Below are 19,880 nucleotides of genomic sequence, written 5' to 3'. Positions count from 1 at the left end.
TGGTTTTGAAATCCAACATATTGGGTGCCAGGCATCCAGTAGAGCTGTTGTCTTATTAATGATTTAAAATTCACCATCTCAGGCCGGCCTTCCATCCTTTGTCCTCACCTCACTTGGTGGTGTCCACGTACTCAGCTTTACCCTGTATTTTACTCACTCTCCTAGACAAGTACGCCGTTCGCTTCATCCCCCATGAGAACGGCATCCACACGATCGACGTCAAGTTCAACGGGAGCCACGTGGTTGGAAGCCCCTTCAAAGTGCGCGTCGGGGAGCCAGGACAAGCGGGGAACCCTGCCCTGGTGTCCGCCTATGGTGCCGGGCTTGAGGGGGGCACCACAGGTAACACTCTACCTCTGCCTCTCATCTTTAACTGAGGCGGCTCCAGGGGCAGAGCCAGCTGGAGCTCTTCAGGCTTCAGAAGCTCTTTCCACACTCCCCCAGGGAAGCTGTAATGATGTATACTCTCGAGCTCTTGATCTCCAGAGTTGTTTTGGGACATGTGGTTTGACCCGCGAGCAAGGGCTTGATGACCGTGTTATCACACCTCATTACTGTGTGCTGTGTGTCGCCTGTCTTCCTTGGCCAAGTGCCTTGACACTGATTGTGAGGAAATACAGCGCCCTGTCTTTGCTTTTGAGGGTTTCTTTGCCTGCAGAGGATTCAGTGCGTGTAACGGGCCTCCAGGGGAGTTTCCTTAGTTCCTTCAGCGGTCCCCAGGCTCACAGAAACAGCCTTCAGTCGGCAGTAGGACCCATCACGGCCTGCCTCCTCCTTATAGTTTCTGGTCCTCAGGGAAGAGGAAAAAGGACTGTGGCAAAGAATTCTAGAGCTTTTTGGACTTGTTACAATGTCTTTAGTCTTTGCCATGGATGGGACACATGGGATTGTGAAAGAGGTGGCAGGGATGGATATAAATGAAACTGGCTCCATCTCTTTGCTTCTCCCTCCCTCCATCTAGACCCAGAAGGAAACACCACTGATGGTTCAGGGGAGGACCTTCCAACTGCCTGTGTCTGCATCCTTATGCTTGGTTGCTTAGCTAGTTGCTTTGTTAAAAAGATTGATGTACAGTTTTGCTTTTATTTTACAGAAATAATCTTGGTGCACGTATTGTCGTACAACATTTTTCACTTAACATCTTAAAGAACTTTCTGTGATGGCTGTAGTTAGTATTTGTACCGTGATCCAAAGGTGGGCATCGGGTGGGTCACTGGTACGGAGTGCCAGCTTGTCCACTCATACTTCTCTGCAGGGCATGTCCATAGCCACGGACTCACTGGGATACGGTTTGCACTGGGTGTTACGTTGGGCCTTTGGAAGGCAGCCCGGTCCCGGCTTGAGTCCCTTGCATGTGCACATTCTGCTCTAGTCTCCCCCTGATCCAGTGCGTTGGACAGAGCAGACCCGCCTCGCCACGGGCAAGGAGATGAGTGGTTGCGATTACATGGCATCCAGCCCTAGGGAGCCAGTGTCCTAAGTGGCCAAGGGGCCCTGCCCAGGTGCAGGGGTAGCGGACAGGCTGGCGTGCCACCCCAAGCTCTGGTCAAAGCAGTGGCCTTGGCAGAACCACCCACAGGGGTGGCCTGAGTGCTTCTAGACTCCCAAGGCCCATCCAGTCTTGCTCCACGCTGAACTGTGGGCCTGCAGCTTGCCCTTAGAAGAGGCATGGTAACACTTCACCCTATGCCATTCCATTTTATAGGTGAAGAAAGGGAGGCTCAGAAAGGCTGAGTCCCTCCCTAAGCTTACTGGGCTGGGAGGGGGCAAACCAGGAATCAGCCCAGGTCCGTGACCTCAAAGCCTGTGCCCTTAACCCTGGAGGTTTGCTGCCTTTCTAAGTGGCTGACTCACCCAGAAGTAGTAACTGCACCCCTGGCCCACTTTGTGGGGTGTCCTAAACCAGGACCCCTGTTCTCCCAGCTGCCTGGAATGGTTCCCAGGCAGTAGTACAGGCATGTGGTCCCTGGCAAGCTACCCACCATTAAAGACCATGCGGGGCCTCCTGGCATTTGGAACCACACACACCTTGGTCCAGGTCCCACAGCAGCCACTGAGGTCTCCTGCAGCTGCCAGCAGCCACCTTACCCTCCTGCTGGGTCACACCTGCTGCCTTCGGGGCCTCTCGTGCTTCCACTTGGCTGTTTGCATGCCTTCTCGGGAGCTTGGGTTTCAAGCTGTGCTTTGCAAGAACTGGATGTCACAGAGAGAAGGAGCCAGTCTTACAGGGCGACTCACAGGCAGGAGGGAGAGGTACAGAGCATGCCTGTTTCAAACCCTGTGTAAATATTGCTCTTGTCAAGGGGAAGGCGTCTTGTTTTTCTAGCCCTCCTGCTCCCAAGTCTTTTCCCAAATATCCATCCCAAGATTACACAGCTGCAGTGTGCATGGAATGAAAAGGTATCTGTGCTTGGCTGCTGGAGGGCCTGGCACCCTGACCTCCAGAATAAAGAAAACTTCCCTGTGTTTTTATGGGTGGGCTTGTTGTATCTCTTGGCTTGAGCTTTAAATAGTCCATTTTGCAGGTTTTGGAGCAGGGGAATGTGGAGAATTTGGGGTGGAACTGTCTGCTGCAGAGGAGTTCAGAGGTCAGGCATTAGACCAGGGAGTTCTAGACGCTCTGGATTGGAAGAGCAGCCTTCCTGATAAAATGCTCCAGGAACCCCAGTGTGCACAGGGTGGAAGAGAAGAGCCTCCTTCCCTCCCCCGCCCCCTCGCCCACCTTCACGATGCAGTAGGGCTGCAGTAAACTTGCATTAACCCCCCAGGGACTCGGCTGTGCGTACACAGAGTTGGGGCGGGGGGTGCAGAGACTGCCAGGCCCAGAGATGTTTGGGGTATCGTATTGGTTCTAGCTGGAAGCAGCGGTCAGAGGGACTCCTGCACGTGGATTTCTCCTCACGTCCCTCAGGTAAGTGCCTTAGCTCCAGATTGAGCAGATCTTATGTTTAAATCCCAGTTCTGCCATTGCCTAGCTGTGTGGTCTGGAGCAAAGGATCTGACCTCACCGAGCCTCCACTTCCTTCCTGTAAAATGGGAAGAGTAAGGGAGCCCTCCCGATAGGTTGTTCAAGGTGGCTCTTGCCCTGTAAGTCCTCATTTCCCTTTACCCACCTCATCTCCCCCGCCTCTCCAGGCCCTCACGGCCAGGATTCACGGATCATGATCTTTCTCAAGAAGGGTGCAACTTGTTAAAATGGATTGGGCTTCTTTCCACTACAGCCGGGTCGGTCTTTTCATCTTCACTTTAAAAATATCTTTCCTTATCATCGCCTTGCAGCTACTTCCTGGAAATGCCGTCCCTTGTCGTGCGCCACCCCTCCCTTCCCTGCACAGCCTCGCTCGGCAGCTGCTGCATGAGGGGCTTCTTGGCTGCACGGTTTAGAAACAAGGTTGAGATAGTCGGGTGGGGGCTGGTGCCTGGGACAGGAGCCTCAGGAGCTTCCAGAAGCAGCTGGGTTGTGTTTGAGGGCTGCACGATAGCAGCGCCTTTGTCTTATTGATAGCCAGAACAATAATTCTTTCTCTGGCCTAGGAGCTATAATTAAACCCAAATAGTTCCCAGCTGGGGCGGCATCCAGGGCTCTGAAGGAAGCACTGCCCTGCACAAGGATACTGTGCCAGGGATGGCCCATAGAGGGCAGTTCTCTGAGACCACCTCACCCGCCTCTGGACTGGAAATGGGCCTGAAAGAGTGGAGGCTTTTGCAGGGCATTGAGCTCCGGCAGGAAGGCACCACGGTCATTGGTCATTGGTCAGCCCAGCTTTTCTTTTGTCAGAAGGCAGGATGTCCATGCAGGAGGCCTCCACAGGCCAGGCAGGTGGCTCCAGAACCACACAGACTTGTTCACATCCCAGTTCTAGCAATTTCCTAGTTTGTAACGCTGACTGGCAAGTGCCCGAACCTCCCTGAGCCTCTGTCATTTGTTAAACGGGAATCACTGGGCACATAGCATGATGCTAACCGTGGGATCTGGAGCCTGAGTGGTGCAAGTATTGCTCAGTTAGCAGGAACTGTTGTTTTGGCCCTGTTCTTATTGCTAGTGTCCATGGCAAAGTGAGGGGTTGGCCCATTGTAGCTGCTGCCCTGGTCTTTAGCATGGTGTCGGGGCCAAAGAGCCTGTGGGGGAAGATGCTGGGCCTGCTCAGCTTCTCCAAGTCCACTCAGAGGAAAAGGGAAAGGTCAGAGGGGCCCACGCACCCCCCACCTCCCGGAGGCAGGGCTGGGCCCTGGCAGCTGAAGCAGCGCTTCAGGCTCACAATGAAGACTTGGGCTTCTTGCTCTCAGCCACTGCTCCTGCCCAGAGAAGAGAACAGAGTGTCCTGGCGGGTTGGTGCTGGTGGGCGAAATGTCAGCCGCACTCCTGCCTCTGTCTTGGAAAGGGAGTTACTGCCCCCAGGGCCTGTGAGGAGCAGGAGCTAGCACCAGTGGGTTTGCCCACTACCAAGGCCACCCCTCTGTGAAGGAACCTGTGTGCACCCCCGTCACTTCAGTGCCCCTGGGAAAGTTCCTTGAGCTGCACCCCCTCATCCCTCCAAACCAATACGACATTGCCTCTTCCTTTCTCCCAGGTATCCAGTCTGAATTTTTCATCAACACCACCCGAGCAGGGCCAGGGACATTATCTGTCACCATTGAAGGCCCGTCCAAGGTTAAAATGGATTGCCAGGAAACCCCAGAAGGGTACAAAGTCATGTACACTCCCATGGCTCCTGGAAACTACCTGATTGGCGTCAAATATGGCGGGCCCAACCACATTGTGGGCAGTCCTTTCAAGGCCAAGGTGACAGGTAACAGCCAAACAGCTTTGATATGACTCTTTTTCTCAGTGGAGCATATCTTGCCAGATTATCAACGGAGTTCCTTGTTACTAGAAACTGGGTAATTTTATCTGTATTGAATTTACTTTGAATCTTGAATATAAAGAAAGGGTATGACATGTCAGGGGAATAAACATCTTTAGAATCCCAAGGATATATGCTAGCATCCTCCCCCTACAGGATAATAAGGAGGAGGGTAGAAATTGAAAAATCATGTTTTCTGTTTTTAACAGAAAAGAAAAAATATTTACATATTTTAAATCTTACATATTTGTTTAGAACAGGACCTGAAAAATCTCATTTCTAACCTTCACTTCTAAAATAATCAAAAGGTTTTATTAAATTTATAAAAATGTGCCTCCTTCAGAACACTAGAAAAAATACCAGTCAAAAGCACCTCACAGCCCCTGGCCCAAGGTTATCACCATACATACTGTGGTAGATCCCTTCTACATGTCCCTGCTTGGTTCACTGTTGGAGGAGTAGTATAGCTTCATTGCAGAAACATTAGAAGATTCAGATAGAAAAATCATCCTTTCACATGCAGAGAACCATTCTTATTATTTTGTTATATGTTCTCCCCAACATGTAACACTACTTTTACACTATTTATACATAAGGGTATTTTATATCAGTGAAGATATGAAATGACTTCTACAGAGTGGCATGGTGTTATGTGGGAGGGATTTCCAGGCTTTGTCATTTGCCTCATTGTGTGGGGTGGGACCCCTGGAGTTTGGAAGACATTATGGGGTTAAGATGGGGAAATGGTAATGTTTAGATCCAGGTGCATGGACTGGATCCAATGTTTAGGGTGCATGGACTTTCCTGCGGCTTCTGCCTGGGGCTCTCTCCTTTCTAGCTGAGAGGACCCACTTGCTCTGGCCATTCACTCCTGCCTCCTCTCCCTTCCATGTTCTAGGCCAGCGTCTGGTCAGCCCTGGCTCAGCCAATGAGACCTCATCCATTCTGGTGGAGTCCGTGACCAGGTCATCCATAGAGACCTGTTACAGTGCCATCCCCAAGGCATCCTCAGACGCCAGCAAGGTGACCTCCAAGGGGGCAGGGCTCTCAAAGGCGTTTGTGGGTCAGAAAAGCTCCTTCTTGGTGGACTGCAGCAAAGCCGGTAGGTATCCTGGTCCTGCCCAGGGGTCAGGGTGGAGGCAGGCTAAGCACCCTCTGCTAACTTTCGACTTCCCTGCAGGGCCCACCTACCCATGCAACCCAAACATTTACAAGTAACCTTGTTCATTACCCCATTCCTGCATTTTTTTTTAAAGATTTTATTTATTCATGAGAGATACACAGAGAGAGAAGCAGAGACACAGGCAGAGAGAGAAGCAGGCTCCATGCAGGGAGCCCAGTGTGGGAGTCGATCCCAGGGCTCCAGGATCACACTCTGGGCCAAAGGCAGACGCTCAACTGCTGAACCACCCAGGAGTCCCCCATTCCTGCACTTAATATTTTAAAATGATTTTCCTTTCTTTTGCCCCTTGATTCTTTAAAATGCCCTCAAAGTAGACAGGAAAGATGGCATTTATCCCCATTACAGATGGGCAGACTAAGTCAGGAACCTGGCCCCTTCTCTGCCAATAATTGCTTTAATTGCAGTTTAAACTTGGGTATTTGAGTGTCAGTGGTTGGTTGCCTGGGTTCTGGCATCTGGCACATCGGAGCTGGAAACCTGGCTCTCCTTCCCTTCCCTCCCCGCCTTCCTTCCCCAAATTTAGCTGCGTGATCTTGGGAAAGTTACTAAATCTTTTTCTAAAAGTCAGTTTCTTCTTGTCTAAAATGTGAATAATAAAGTCACCTTAAGTTTCTTATGAGAATAAATGAGATCAGAGTAGCCATCACTTACGTAGCCCTTACTACAAGCTAAGGGCTTCACATATAACTTCTGTAAACCTCTGAGCAATCCCATGGAGTAGATCTAGTGTCAACTCCTGTTTACAGATGGGCAAGCTAAGGCAGAGAGAGGCAAAGTCCCACATCCAAGGCCACCCAGCTAGGAAGTGGCAGGCAGGGATTTGAACCCACACCACTGGGCTCTGAGTCTACATTAGTAATTGCCATGCCATCCCACCTCTTAGAGGTCCCAGCATCATTATAGAATCTCAACAGATAACAGCTGGTATATTTTCTTTGTCTCCCATATCCCCTCCCTTTCTTCTGCCTTGCATGATGCATCCTGACAGAGTAAACCACCTTTTTTTTTTTTTGCCTCCCAGGTTCCAACATGCTGTTGATTGGTGTCCATGGGCCAACCACCCCCTGCGAAGAGGTCTCCATGAAGCACGTGGGCAACCAACAATACAATGTCACATATGTCGTCAAGGAGAAGGGAGATTACATTCTGGCCGTGAAGTGGGGAGAAGAACACATCCCCGGCAGCCCCTTCCACGTCACGGTGCCTTAAAACGGTTCTCGTCAAACCCTGGGAGGAGTTCTGGTGGTTGCTTTTGTTGCTTGTTTGTAACTTGTTTTATACAAAGTTTTCCTCCAGCCTGTTTGTGGGTCTGAAAACCCATCCCGAAAACATTGCCGTTCTAAAGTGCCTTGAGAAATAAGTCCTAGACTTGGCTCTTTGGGGACGTGTTGGGGACTCTTAAGAAATGCAAACTCATGCCGTGGGCTGAGAAGATTTCCATGCACACTTGGTTCAAATCCGATCTCTTGTTGGCACAGATCACCCCCTGCAGACAGACCAAGTTCACCCACAAGATTGACGTTTTTAAAAAATGATATTGGTAACCCATATCTGAAACAAGACTGGCAGGGAAGGGACAGGGCAAAGAGGCGACCTAGTTTAGGCTGTGATTTAGGAAAGAAGATGACTTAAAACCAGCTTCATCTCTCCAGCGCCCTATAACATAAAAGGCTCTGAGGCAGATGCCATTGTTTTGACATTACTCATCTCCACACCCCCACCTGTCTGTGGCCTTGTTACACGTCTCAAAGGGCAGTGGGCACCTGGTGGCAGAGTGACCTCAATGCTCTCTGATGCATCTCCCCTCATTCTGCTATCTCCCTGCAAAGTTGTAACATGTGCCCATTTCGGCAGCCACATTTTTGCTTTTGTCTTTAAAGGCCATTGAAGTCTCTGGGTCTGAGGAAATTCTACTGTGGCAAGCAGCCCCCTCCTGCCAAAGACCTTTTTTTAAACAGCACGAGCCTTTGTTCTTAACACACACTCCAGCCATCTGTCAGACCAATGAGTCTTGCCAACACGTTCGAAGTGACCGCAGGTGGGTCCCTATGTCAGCGTCCCTGTCTGCGGAAGGCCTGTCACGGGACAGAACACTCCAACCCACCTCCAGTCAGCTGTGGGATTGCTTCTTGGAAAAGGATTATAGACAGGAAAGAATGGAAGTCCTGCTGACCTTTGGCCTCAAAGTCAGGACATTGGGGGGGGGGGTCTTCTGTCATTGGGCAGAAATAGTGGAAGCCACATAGCTAATGGTGGCTATGTATTCATTTGGCTCTGACCACAGTACCTGAAGCTGTTTGGAAAGCAATGTGCAGGTGCAAAATTCCAAAAACGGAGTATAAGGCATTTTGCATCCCTTTCTGCAGACCTGAGCTGGCTTTGGAATAAAGTTAAAACATTCGGGGACACTGCCTGACTGTAGGGCCCGGGTGTGTGGCATTGTCTCGGCAGGCAGAGCTTTTTGATTTGCTGCTCCATCTCAAGGAAGTGGCTGCTCTTGTCATGAGCACCTCCGTGGATGGGACAGGGAGGGAGCAAGGTAAGGGACCGTCACCAAGATGTAGCAGCTGGGGGCAGGTGTTGGCAGTAGCCCACCTCTTAGAAACCGGAGCAGCCTGAAGCCTAATGTGAAAGGGCCACAGGTTTTATAAATGGGGACATGGAAGCAGAAACTGGAATCAAATGCCGACTGTAAATTGTATCTTATAACTTATTAAATGTTTGCTCTGTCAAGCTCCCTTGGTGTCCTTAGAAGGTGTTGTTTCTGAATAAACCGTTTGAGTCTCTGACCAGCTCTCCCTACCCCTGGCCGAAAGGACGCAGATTAGCAACTTGTTCTGACGGCGAGCCTTGCCTCTGTTTGCGGGGGGGGGGGGGGGGGGGGGGGGGGGGGGGGGGGGGCTGGCTTTCCTGCGAGCCCCCCCACTGCGTGTGTATCATCAGGGGAGTCCAGGCAGTCCAGCAGCTGGGGCCTGGCGGAGAGGGCACTGGGCGAAGGGGCACATGGGCCGCGACACCTAACACCACCTCTGGGAGAGAAAGCCTTTTTCCCAGTGACATGAGAAATGGTCATTTTAGGGAGTTGACTCAAACAAGAAGCTCTGTCACCTGTCGCCCCCACTGCCATTGGACAACAAAGTGGAAGCTCTGCCTCCCTGGTTATACCTCGATGAGAGCAGGAACACAGAGGGAAGGGCACCGGGAGCCCCCATATAAGCCCCTGGAGGTCCCTCCTGGGCTCCTAGCCCTCCTCCACGGGCGGTGAGGGGTAGAGGGAAAGTCAAGGAAGGAAGACTGGATTCTTTTTGGGTGTTTCTTCCCTGCTCCGATTGTTGATCAGGATGGAGGCTTGTTTACCTCTGAGGTGGGAGGAAAGGAGGTTTTCCCTTGCCCTTCCTTCTGGTGGGAGCACCCTTATTTATGGGTCTGGGCCGAGAATGACTGTCCCTGGACTCCCAAGGGGTCTCTGGGCTTGGAGGGAGGGGGGCACAGGCTCTGCCTAGCGATGCTGACCTTGCTCACGGGGGAGCACCGGGCCACAGCCACTGGTTTCAATACCCTGATGTCTGGCTGGCTTTTGTCGGGGAGGCAGCACTTCTGTGTTCACAGCTGGACTTGGGCATCTGGTAGAGTATGGACATTGGCTCTGCCCCTTGGTGGCATATGGCCTTGGGGAGGCTGCTTCACCTCTCAGCCCACGCTCCCCAGTGGTTGTGAGGATCTCATGCAGTCTCACTGGGAGCTGGGAGCCTTGGCTGCTGCTCTCCATGACCAACATCCACCAGAGATGACATTAGCCATCCAGGGCTGCCCCAGAGGGTGGGCCCCTGCCTGTCACATCACAAAAAACCCAGGTGAACCTGGACACCCCTCTGCCGGTCAGTGGCTAGACCATCTGGGCCGCTCTTACCTGCCCGTTCCTGTGGGCTCCCTGCCGTTGGCACAGGCTGTTGTCTGTGCAAGCACGTCGGTGACTTTAAAACTAGGCACCAGGCCCTTTCTGGCTTTTCCCTGTTGACTTTGCCCCTTTCCTACAAGGAGCTCATGGGGCATCCCTGGTTAGGGGCCAACAGAGGTTCGAGCAGATGGCACAGACCTGCAGGGACCCTCCACCCAGAGAAGGCCTCGTTCCCTTCCAGGCCCCGAGGCCTGCCTCTCCCTCAGCCAGCTTCCCCCCGCCGCCCCGAAGCCCTCCTCCCCGGCAGCGCCGCCAAGAAGGAAACATGTATTACCATGTCTGCTTCCAGTGCACTTAGAGGCATGTGGGCCCTTGACCACACGTCTAGTCTTGAGACTTCAAAGCGGCCTCGAAAGCCACATCTTGATGAGCCTGGTGTAAAATGAGTCAGGCACTAGGGATTTAATTTCCCCTAAAAGTTGCACAGCCTTAAAAATTAGCAGAATAAACGGAAATGGCAAAATGAATGGTTGACTCTTGTTGCCACGCACCCCCCCCCCAAGTTTGTATGTTAAAATGGGGAACAAGCTCATTCATTAATTTAAGCGCTCTTTGGGCTTAATTCTCCATCTGATGGAAACAAGGTCTAGGAAAGGAATGGAATCTTCAAATCCCCACTAACTTGGAAGGGGAAGGGGCTTTGCAATCAGGATATTCCACTAATGAAAACTCTCCCAGAAACACATCTTGTTTAGCTAATTTTTTTTTCTCCTCACAATGGCAAATCATAAGGGAGTCAAACTGTTCCGTGGCTCAAGGCAAGCCTGAATTCGATTTTTTCCCCCTCTGGCTTTGTCCTAAGGATGCTGACCAAACACACGGTGGGAGGAATCTGTGAAACAAAGGGATCCTTTTTGCTTTGTGATAAGGCTTTTGTCTGGGTCCCTGAGCCCACAGGAGACCAACTCATATGCCAGGAATTTAGGGTGGCCCACCCCACACCCTTTCTCTCCTCAAGAGTTCTCCAAAGCAGGCAGGCAGGAGATGGGGAATGTATGAGCCTGATGGCTTGCATCCAAGGGTGTTTCGTGTTTTGGACTTGCTTATCTCCCCAGGACAAAGTTCAAAGATGAAAGAGTACTGGAGCCTTTTATAGCCACCGTCTTCCCAAAGGCATCAGAATGCCTCTCCCGGGCGTTCTTAGTGCAAAGCTCATGCTGAACCCTGGTGGGTGGGGGGGTCTTCAAGAAAGGAAATCTTGGCAGAGGGCCACGCCCCGGAAATGCCAGCCTCGGGCCCAGCTCCAAGCAGCTGGCACCGGTAGCAGCCAGAAAAGCCTGACGTATGAGAAACACTCAGAAAGCAGCAGGTCAGGTACTGCGGTTCAAGGCTGGATTCTAATCCCAGCTCTGTGGCTTACCGGCTCAGACACCGGCTGGCCCTTAATCTCCCCACATATCCCAAACTTCTTCATGGCACTAATTTTACAGATGGGAAGACTAAGGCACAGAAGGCAGTCTAGACAGCCTTACCCTGTGTTGTCTTACAGACTGGGAGTCCCAGTCTGGAACATTCTTCCTCTACGCTTTGGCTGACTCATGTTCATAGTTCAGGTTTCAAAGGGCACCTCCTCCACGAAGCCTTCCCGGAGTCTCAGTGCCCTGATCCATAAAATGAGAAAGTGGGAAACTTCCATTCTAAGATTAGAATGATCTTCCCACACATCCATCCTCCAACTGGCTGGCCAAATCCTTCCCCACCCAGAGCTGCTGGAATAGGGGCTGCCTGAATCTTGGCAAGGAAGGGGCACCCCAGTTAGGGGAAGGGAGCTTGTGGGGCCTCTATTAAGCATGGTGGTTCAAAGCATGGGCCAGAGGGTTCAAATCCTACCCTGCCATGACTTCCAGCAGATCACTTACTCTCACAGAAAACTCACAGCCTCTGTTTCCTCTCCAATGAAATGGGATACTAGACCCTACCCCATACGGTGTTCTGAGGGTTAACTGACAAAATGCATGTAAAGAACATATCACAGGATCTAATACATGATAAGCCTTCAGAGAATTATGATTACTGGTGAAAGGTGCTTAAGAGGATTCTTCTGTACAGAGATCTTAAATCCAGGAAGGGGCTACTTTCAGGGCACAAATAGAAGAGGCACTTACCTGGAGACAGAGCCCAGGATTGAAAACTGGGTTGGGAGTCACAGTGGTAGTGGATGGGGTGGCCAATGGCAGTTCTAGTGGCAGTTCCTTGGTGGCTTGGAGGAGTGGCCAGAAAGGTGGGGGGAGAGCTAGGTGAGTCAGGGGCATGGGGGAGGGCCCCAGCTCACCTACCAGCCTCCCCTGGTGTGCAGGCTTCAATGACAGCTTTCCCTTAGTAGAGATCTAGGCCAGAGACAGGCCTGGGGCTGCCTGCACACCTCCCCAGGGGTTGATCGAGATGAGTGTTAAATCAATAATCTGTAGTAAACAAAATATAAGTTATTTAACTTTATAACTAATGTTAGGCACTGGTCTTAGGATTATCCCCATTTTTCACAGGGGCATTTCCTAGGGCTCAAAGAGGTTAAGTGACCTGTGCAACGTCACACAGTAATGGTCAAGGCTCTGTTAAAAGCCAGAAAGCCTGGAGATCCCTGGGTGGCTCAGCGATTGAGCATCTGACTTTGGCCCATGGTGTGATCCTGGAGTCCCGGGATCAAGTCCCACATCAGGCTCCCTGCATGGGACCTGCTTCTCCATCTGTGTCTCTGCCCCTCTGTGTGCGTGTGTGTCTCTCATGAATAAATAAATAAAATCTTTAATTTAAAAAAAAAAAAAAAAAGCCAGAAAGCCTGAGTATGGGAAGGAGGCCATGAAGCCGAGCCTTGTGCACTTGGAATCTGAAGGCGACTCTCCTTGTGAGCCGACCTCTGTCCCTAGTCCTTTGGATGGCAGTATTTTGGGGGTGCCTTTCTGCACCCTTCCACCCCACACCCCTCTTAGGGGAGCCTGTCCACCCCTCAGCACAGCCCGGGTTCTGGCCAAGCTGAGGAGCCTGCGGCTTGGAGGACCGCCGCTGCGACTGTCGTTACCGTCGTGACCGCCAGGGGTCGCCTTGGGCGCGCGAACTGCTGCGCCGAAGAGAATCCCGCGGTCAGGGAGGCACCCGGCCTCCGAAGCCCTGGAGCAGCGCGCCCACCTCTGCCCTCGCGCCCGGGGCCCCTGCCCCTCCTGCCTGGGGCTGAGGCGGTCTGGGGCAGGGAGGCTTTCTTGGGTTCTGGGATCGGAGGCCGCCCCACAAGCCCCACCAGCCGCAGCCGCACAGCTCCCCTTTCCTCCCTGCCTCCTTGGCGCACACGCCCCGAGGCAGCAGGGGGCCTGTTGGCCCTTTCCTCGAGCACCACCTGGATGCCAGACAACACCCCCTCTGGACATAGAGATGCTGCGTGAAGAGGACAGGACGCAGGTGCACAAGCTCGGTGAGGGAGGCACCTTATGTCCGTGCTGTTCCCTTGCAGCGCCAGGTGCACAGAAGCCTGGATCACATGGGTGATGGCACAGGTAATGGATGACCATGGTGAGGGCGCCAGGGTCCATATGCCAGGCCCGGGCTGTTTTACTTAACCAGCTGGCTCTGAATCTTCCCAGATGTCCCAAACCTCATAGCCCTCATTTTACAGCTGGGAACACTGAGGCACAGAGGGCAGTCCAGGCAGCCCTGCCCTTTCTTGCCTTGAGAGTCCCAGTCTACAACATTCTTCCCCTACTCTGCTTGGCTAATTCTTGTTCATAGTTCAGGGCTCACTCCAACGGCACCTCCCCCAGGAAGCCTTCCCTGATCATCTCCCTAACTCCCTGCTCCCCATCCACCTGATTATGAGTCTGTCTCCCCTTCTGGAGTATGAAACCCTGAGGGCAGGAAGCATCAGTACCTGGCTCAGTGTCTAGCAACAGGGTCAAGAGCAAATGAGTCTATTTTGAATGACTAAGCGACAGCGCGCTGAGCGGGGACCAGAAAGGTGAGGGGCGCCCCAGCATGATGGGTGACCTCCTTCTCCCCGGGACCCACACTGCTCACCGCTGCAGGGCCCTGGTGGGAGAGCAGAGGGTGTGAGGATCCTGGAGGCTGACTTTGTGGTGCAACTGGGTGACCGGTGCGTCCTCCTCTGCCCCCCGCCCCAGCCGCTGTGCCTCTCACACGATGCTGTCCCATTCTCCGGGAGAGCTGGGTGTCTGTAACAGAGGTGCAGGGGTTGACGTCCGCCCCAGGGTGGCCAAATGAACGTTGCTGAGCCTCGGCCTCCTCCTCAAGGAGGGAAGAGAGCCTGTTAGCGAGTCACCCGAGGAGTCCGCTGGGTGGGATGGCTCACAAGGCCTCCCGCCCGGGCCGGGCAGGGGGAGCCCCGCCACACACAGCGTCCTGCCTGCCTGGGGCCGGCCTGGCCCGGAGTTCCCGCAGGCCTCCCGTCCCCCTTCTGGAAAGGAGGTTAGTGGGAGCCCCAGCAGTGGAAGAGGCCGACGGAACCGGGCACGGCAGCAGGCGCCTCGCAGCTGACATCTACGGAGGGCCTCCCCGACGCCAGGCACTGTCCCCGGTGCTCTCTCTATACGGCAAGTCCCTCCGGGCGCTGTCCCCTCTCTGTCACTCTCTCTATACCACAAGTAACTCCCGCGGGCACTCTGATAATCAAGGGATGCCAGGGAGCTGGCAAGGGTCGGAGCCGGGGCTGAGGGGCTGAGTCCAGAGTTTCCCTGGCAGTCCCAGGGGCTGCAAGCACTTCAGGGTGCCCCGGAGCGCCCCTCCTCCGCAGCTCGGCCTCGGCCTCGGCAACCGTATCCTGGGAGACGGCCCGGGGCTGCGGGCAGAACAGTCCCCGCCAGCGCCATGAGGGACCCGAGCGCCGGTCAGCGCCGCGGCAAACCGCAGAGCCAGGCCTGCTGGCAAGAGCGCGTCCGGAGGGAGACCGCAGCCCGGGTCGCCTGGACCGTCACCCACGGCCACGAGTACCCGAAGGAGGGGCCCGTGCCCAGGAAGCGGCTGCAGCTCCCCTGAGACCGAGGGGCCTCGGGGCCCGCCGCCCGGGGAAGGCAGAGCCTGGGAGGGGCGGCCCAGACCAAGCCGGAGGGCCTGGAGATGAGGCGGGCGCCCCCCGGCACCCTGAAGCTGCTTTTCCAGGGCATCTCCCACGACGGCCAAGGCCGGGCCTTGTACCTCCGGGAGCGGCACCGGCAGAAGCCGGAGGAGAAGTTTCTGTACCCAGTCCTGTCATCCTGGGAGTACGGCTGGAACATCGGTAAGGGCCACCACCCTGTGGCCACTCCGGACCCCCGCGGGCAGGCCCGGCCTTCCTCCCCAGCCCTGTCCTGTCACCCGCGGGCACCGGCCCATCCCTCAGGCTCACCTCGCCGCAAGCAGGGGCCACGCACCTTCACACCTTCAGGCCTTTGCCCATTTTCATGTCTCCACCCGTAAGGTACCGCCTGCCTCTTCCTCCGCTGGCTAATACTCACATGTCACCACCTCTGGGAAGTCCTCCGAAAGTCCTCCCGGTGGATGTGAGTCCACCCTTGTGGTTATACAGCTTTTTGAGTCTACAAACGCACTGGCCCCACCATGTCCCCATTCCTTGAGTGTCTGCCTGGCCTAGAGAGCCCTTTGGGCTCCAGAATTTAGTTAATTTTACTAATGCCCTCCCAGCTCCCAGCTTAGGGCTACTACTCAGTGACCATGGAATGAATGAACAAATGAGTGAATGTGGACTAGGGAATGAGGCCTGAGTTTGGAATCAGGAAGTGCAAGTTCAAATCCTGGCTCCTCCACTTGGGAGCTGGGTTCAAGCAAGAACCTTAACTTCTCTTGGCCTCAGTTTCCACATCTGAAAAATGGGATTATAGTAGTACCTGCCTTCCAATGTCACAGAGTTTTGGGGAAATCAAATGGGAAAGTACCCTGAACAGAAATTTTTCTCACAAAGCCCCATGAGGTGGGTAGGACAGATATTCACTCATTCAACATGTGATGCTTTCATTCGGGACAGCCCGGAGAGGGAGATCCAGAGTCCCTGAAGCCCAGCTCTGCCCCAACATGAGTTAGCAAATGAACAAGCATGGAAGAGTGGCTCAGTTTGAAATTAGGGGGCCTGGGTTTGGATTCTTGTCCATTCATTCATTCATTCATTCAAGAAAGGTTAAGTGAGCACCTAATATACGTCAGGCACCTTGTGTCCCTGGGGATATGACAGAGAATGTGAGTGCTGTGATTGTAGAAAGAGATCAGTCAGGAAAAGGAGAGGAAGCCTGAGGGGGCTCTTGTGGTAGACAGGTGGTCAGGGAAGGGAGGAATGGTAGCCCCAGCCCAACCAGGCCTTTGCCCTGTTCCAGGGGACGTCATGAAGGATGCCAGGCTCCCACGTATGCCAGGTGCCAGCCCATCATGAAGGTCTTTTACATCAAAAGTAGCGTCTTTCACTTTCCACGGCGAACAGACCAGCTAATCTGAGCTCATGGGGGTTCGGGAGCGGCTCCTGCCTTTTCCTACAGCCTGTCAGGACCCTGCTGAGCAGAGATGCCCCCTACTCCAGCCAACCCCTCATCCGTTCTGTCCAGCCCTGTCTCCTCTGCTGAGCAAGGTGGGGATGTGAGTGTTTTTCTGTACCTCTGGGATTCAGGGTGGCCTACCTGCTGCCTCTTGGATGTCCTCAGGGACCTCAGCTCCCTTGCAGAGCTCGGGCCCCACCATCAAGAGGTGGGGTGCTAGGTGCTCTCCCGGGGGAAACAGCGGAGTCTCCACGTGCTCCAGCAGCAGAGTTAGGTGGGGAGGGGCTTGCTAGGATCTTCCGGAGCTGCGTACAGGAGGGAATATCTCCATCTTTACTCTCTCTGGCCCCAGTGTATCCCACAGTTTAAGAAAAGTAGTTTCCATGGTTACTTGCTGTTTCTCTCACTGGCCCCCTGCCTGCCTGGGTCAGGCTTGCCTCAGTGTTATAACAAACAGCCGCTGCATCCCACTTGCTTTAACCAATAAAGGTGTATTTCTCACTGCACAGTGCACTCTGATGTTCAGTGGGCCACCTGCCACACGCTGATCTGGGGATCCAGGCCTCTCCCATCTGGTGGCTTTGCCATCTCCTAGGGTCTCAGGGTTCTTTCCCAAGTCCTTCTGAATCCAACTAGGGGCAAGGGAAGAGACAGAGTCGGCTGAGAACACACCCATCCTACCCTGCCTTAGCCTGAAACTGCCAAATGTCACTTCCTGTCACATTCTGCTGGGGAGAACACATCACATGACTTCTGGATATGTGAAGGCTGGGAGAGTTGTGTCGCTCCTGGTCTGCCTCTTAGCCTGCCACTTTGCAGAAGAGCTAGGCCACCTACAACTTTGGGGAAGTTCTTGAGTAGGAAAGAGCAAGAGGCAGAGAGTAAGCGAGGGCCAATGTGTGTGTGTGACTGCTGGAAATTGCACTGTGGCCTTGCACAACAGAGGCCTTGGCAAGGACCTGCTGAATTCACTAATCAAATACCAAATAATGCCCTGGGTTCCTCTAGGGCCATTTGATTGTCTGTAGCAACCGAAGGTCTAACAGTTCCTGTGGGTCAGGCTTGGCCTGGGCGCCTGAGGAATAAGGAGCCACATCTTCTTAGATCTCATAGTACAGATTGAGAAGGGCTGGGATGGGGGAAGATGGGCACTTTGAGAGCACAGAGGAGACACTGAAGCCAGCATGGGGTCTCAGGGCAGCTTCTCTGGGAGGTCACTGCTGTTTCTGTCATTAAATGAAATAACGCTCAGAAAATGCCTAGCGGGTACCTGACTATACATGTGAATTGTATTACTTGTGATGACAGTGATCTCTGTCAGCAGCAAATCTGCAAGCTGCTCAGAAGAGGACAGGTTGCCACCAGGGCAGGCTCTCAGTTGGGATTTTGGAAATTGATCAAGCCCTACCAAAAATGATTTAAGTGACTACTTTCTCAATTCTCTCAAGGATGGCACTATATAGCTAGCATCATTCTAGAGACCTAGGAAAGAGATTCATTACCAACAGTGGGTGTCCCAGGAGGCTGGGGCTTACTTCTTCTGGGGGGGATTTATTTTTGTATGTATTTAATAAACACCAATGTGATATTTGCTTCGTGCAGATGTTTTTCTAAGGCTGCACTGAGGCATTTGGTAGTCATAAGCCACACATATCCATTGAGCACTTGAAATGGGTTGTACGTATAAAAGACACACGAAATTTTGAAGATTTAACACGATAAAAAATGTAAAATATCTCATTAGTAATTTTTATACTGAGTTACATGTTAAAATCACTAACTTTGCACTTGCTAGATTAAACCAGGGTTTGACAGACTTTCTCTAAAAGGACTAGTTGTATTTTCCACTTGTGGGCCATCCAGTCTCAACTCCACAGCCATTCAACTCTGCAGCTGGAGTGTAAAAGCAGCCATAAATAATACAGAAACAATGGGCGTGGCCATGTGCCCATAAAACTTTATTTAAAAAAATAGGCAGTGGGCTAGATTCGACCTACAGGCTGTCATTTGCTGAGCCCTGGGTTAAATAAAATCTATTATTAAAATGAAATTTACTTTTTTTTTTGCTTTTTTTATGTAGCTAGTAGAATATTTCAAATTACATTTAGTTCACATGATATTCTTACTGGACAGGGCTCATCTAAGCACTTTATGGATATTAACTCTGAGGAATAACTATTAACCTGAGGGTGGGGAAATGTGTGAATTCTGCTGAAAACCTAAAGAAAGCGCATACATTGATGTTCCTTGGCCTGGCTCCCCCACTGCTGAGTGTGGAGCCCAAGGACCCACTGGCTTGTGGCTGCTTTCAGGGCAGACGCCTGAGTCTGTAACCTCGTGCTAGGCTCCTTCTTTGTTTGTTTTGTTTTTTTTTATAAATTTATTTTTTATTGGTGTTCAATTTGCCAACATATAGAATAACACCCAGTGCTCATCCCATCAAGTGCCCCCCTCAGTGCCCGTCACCCAGTCACCCCCACCCCCTGCCCTCCTCCCCTTCCACCACCCCTAGTTCATTTCCCAGAGTTAGGAGTCTCTCATGTTCTGTCTCCCTCTCTGACATTTCCCACTCATTTTCTCTCCTTTCCCCTTTATTCCCTTTCACTATTTTTTATATTCCCCAAATGAATGAGACCATATAATGTTTGTCCTTCTCCGATTGACTTATTTCACTCAGCATAATACCCTCCAGTTCCATCCATGTCGAAGCAAATGGTGGGTATTTGTTGCTTCTAATGGCTGAGTAATATTCCACTGTATACATAGACCACAGCTTCTTTATCCATTCATCTTTCGATGGACACCGAGGCTCCTTCCACAGTTTGGCTGTTGTGGACATTGCTGCTAGAAACATCGGGTGCAGGTGTCCCAGCGTTTCATTGCATCTGTATCTTTGGGGTAAATCCCCAGCAGTGCAATTGCTGGGTCGTAGGACAGATCTATGTTTAACTCTTTGAGGAGCGTCCACACAGTTTTCCAGAGTGGCTGCACTGGTTCACATTCCCACATTCCCAGTGTAAGAGGGTTCCCTTTCCCCGCATCCTCTCCAACACTTGTGGTTTCCTGCCTTGTTAATTTTCCCCATTCTCACTGGGGTGAGGTGGTATCTCATTGTGGTTTTGATTTGTATTTCCCTGATGGCAAGTGATGCGGAGCATTTTCTCATGTGCATGTTGGCCATGTCTATGTCTTCCTCTGTGAGATTTCTCTTCATGTCTTTTGCCCATTTCATGATTAGATTGTTTGTTTCTTTGCTGTTGAGTTTAGTAAGTTCTTTATAGATCTTGGAAACTTAGGCTCCTCCTTTGACTGCAGGGAAGTCCCCAGCAAGAGCACCAGGTGGTGCTGTGGGACCACAGAGCAGGTGGTTGGCTTGCTGGAAACATGCGTTCCAGGCTGGGGGCTGCCATTCATTTACTGCCTGGCCTTGGACC

At 52.4% G+C, this 19,880-nt stretch overlaps 1 protein-coding gene and 2 long non-coding RNA genes across 10 annotated transcripts in view; 2 read left to right on the top strand and 1 right to left on the bottom strand.

The window, feature by feature from the left end:
* The window catches only part of FLNB (filamin B), a 138,383-nt gene extending 129,619 nt beyond the window's left edge, over positions 1-8,764 (top strand). For all 7 annotated transcript variants that reach the window (XM_077858362.1, XM_077858366.1, XM_077858367.1 and 4 more), the window contains 4 exons: positions 166-342; positions 4,572-4,790; positions 5,743-5,946; positions 7,049-8,764. In XM_077858362.1, coding sequence (XP_077714488.1) covers positions 166-342; positions 4,572-4,790; positions 5,743-5,946; positions 7,049-7,236 — 788 coding nt within the window. In that variant the 3' untranslated portion in view covers positions 7,237-8,764. The remainder of the gene's footprint in view (positions 1-165; positions 343-4,571; positions 4,791-5,742; positions 5,947-7,048) is intronic.
* Positions 8,765-10,268: 1,504 nt separating this feature from the next.
* On the bottom strand, positions 10,269-14,168 carry LOC144291244 (uncharacterized). Of its 2 annotated transcripts, XR_013358565.1 has the most exons (4): positions 13,988-14,168; positions 12,091-12,185; positions 11,458-11,586; positions 10,269-10,817 (listed from the first exon to the last, which is right to left on the bottom strand). It is a non-coding gene; the product is annotated as an uncharacterized LOC144291244 (long non-coding RNA). The 2 variants fall into 2 exon arrangements; XR_013358564.1 differs by lacking the exon at positions 13,988-14,168 and having other exon boundaries at positions 12,091-13,032.
* A 598-nt stretch (positions 14,169-14,766) lies between these two features.
* LOC144291243 (uncharacterized) lies at positions 14,767-16,952 on the top strand. Its single transcript, XR_013358563.1, has 2 exons — positions 14,767-15,203; positions 16,291-16,952. It is a non-coding gene; the product is annotated as an uncharacterized LOC144291243 (long non-coding RNA).
* Positions 16,953-19,880: the final 2,928 nt, after the last annotated feature.

This window comes from Canis aureus, chromosome 19 (assembly GCF_053574225.1).
Source record: "Canis aureus isolate CA01 chromosome 19, VMU_Caureus_v.1.0, whole genome shotgun sequence".
NCBI classification, from domain to species: Eukaryota; Metazoa; Chordata; class Mammalia; order Carnivora; family Canidae; genus Canis; species Canis aureus.
Note: the sequence above shows the minus strand (reverse complement) of the source record. Positions and strands in the feature narration are given on the sequence as shown.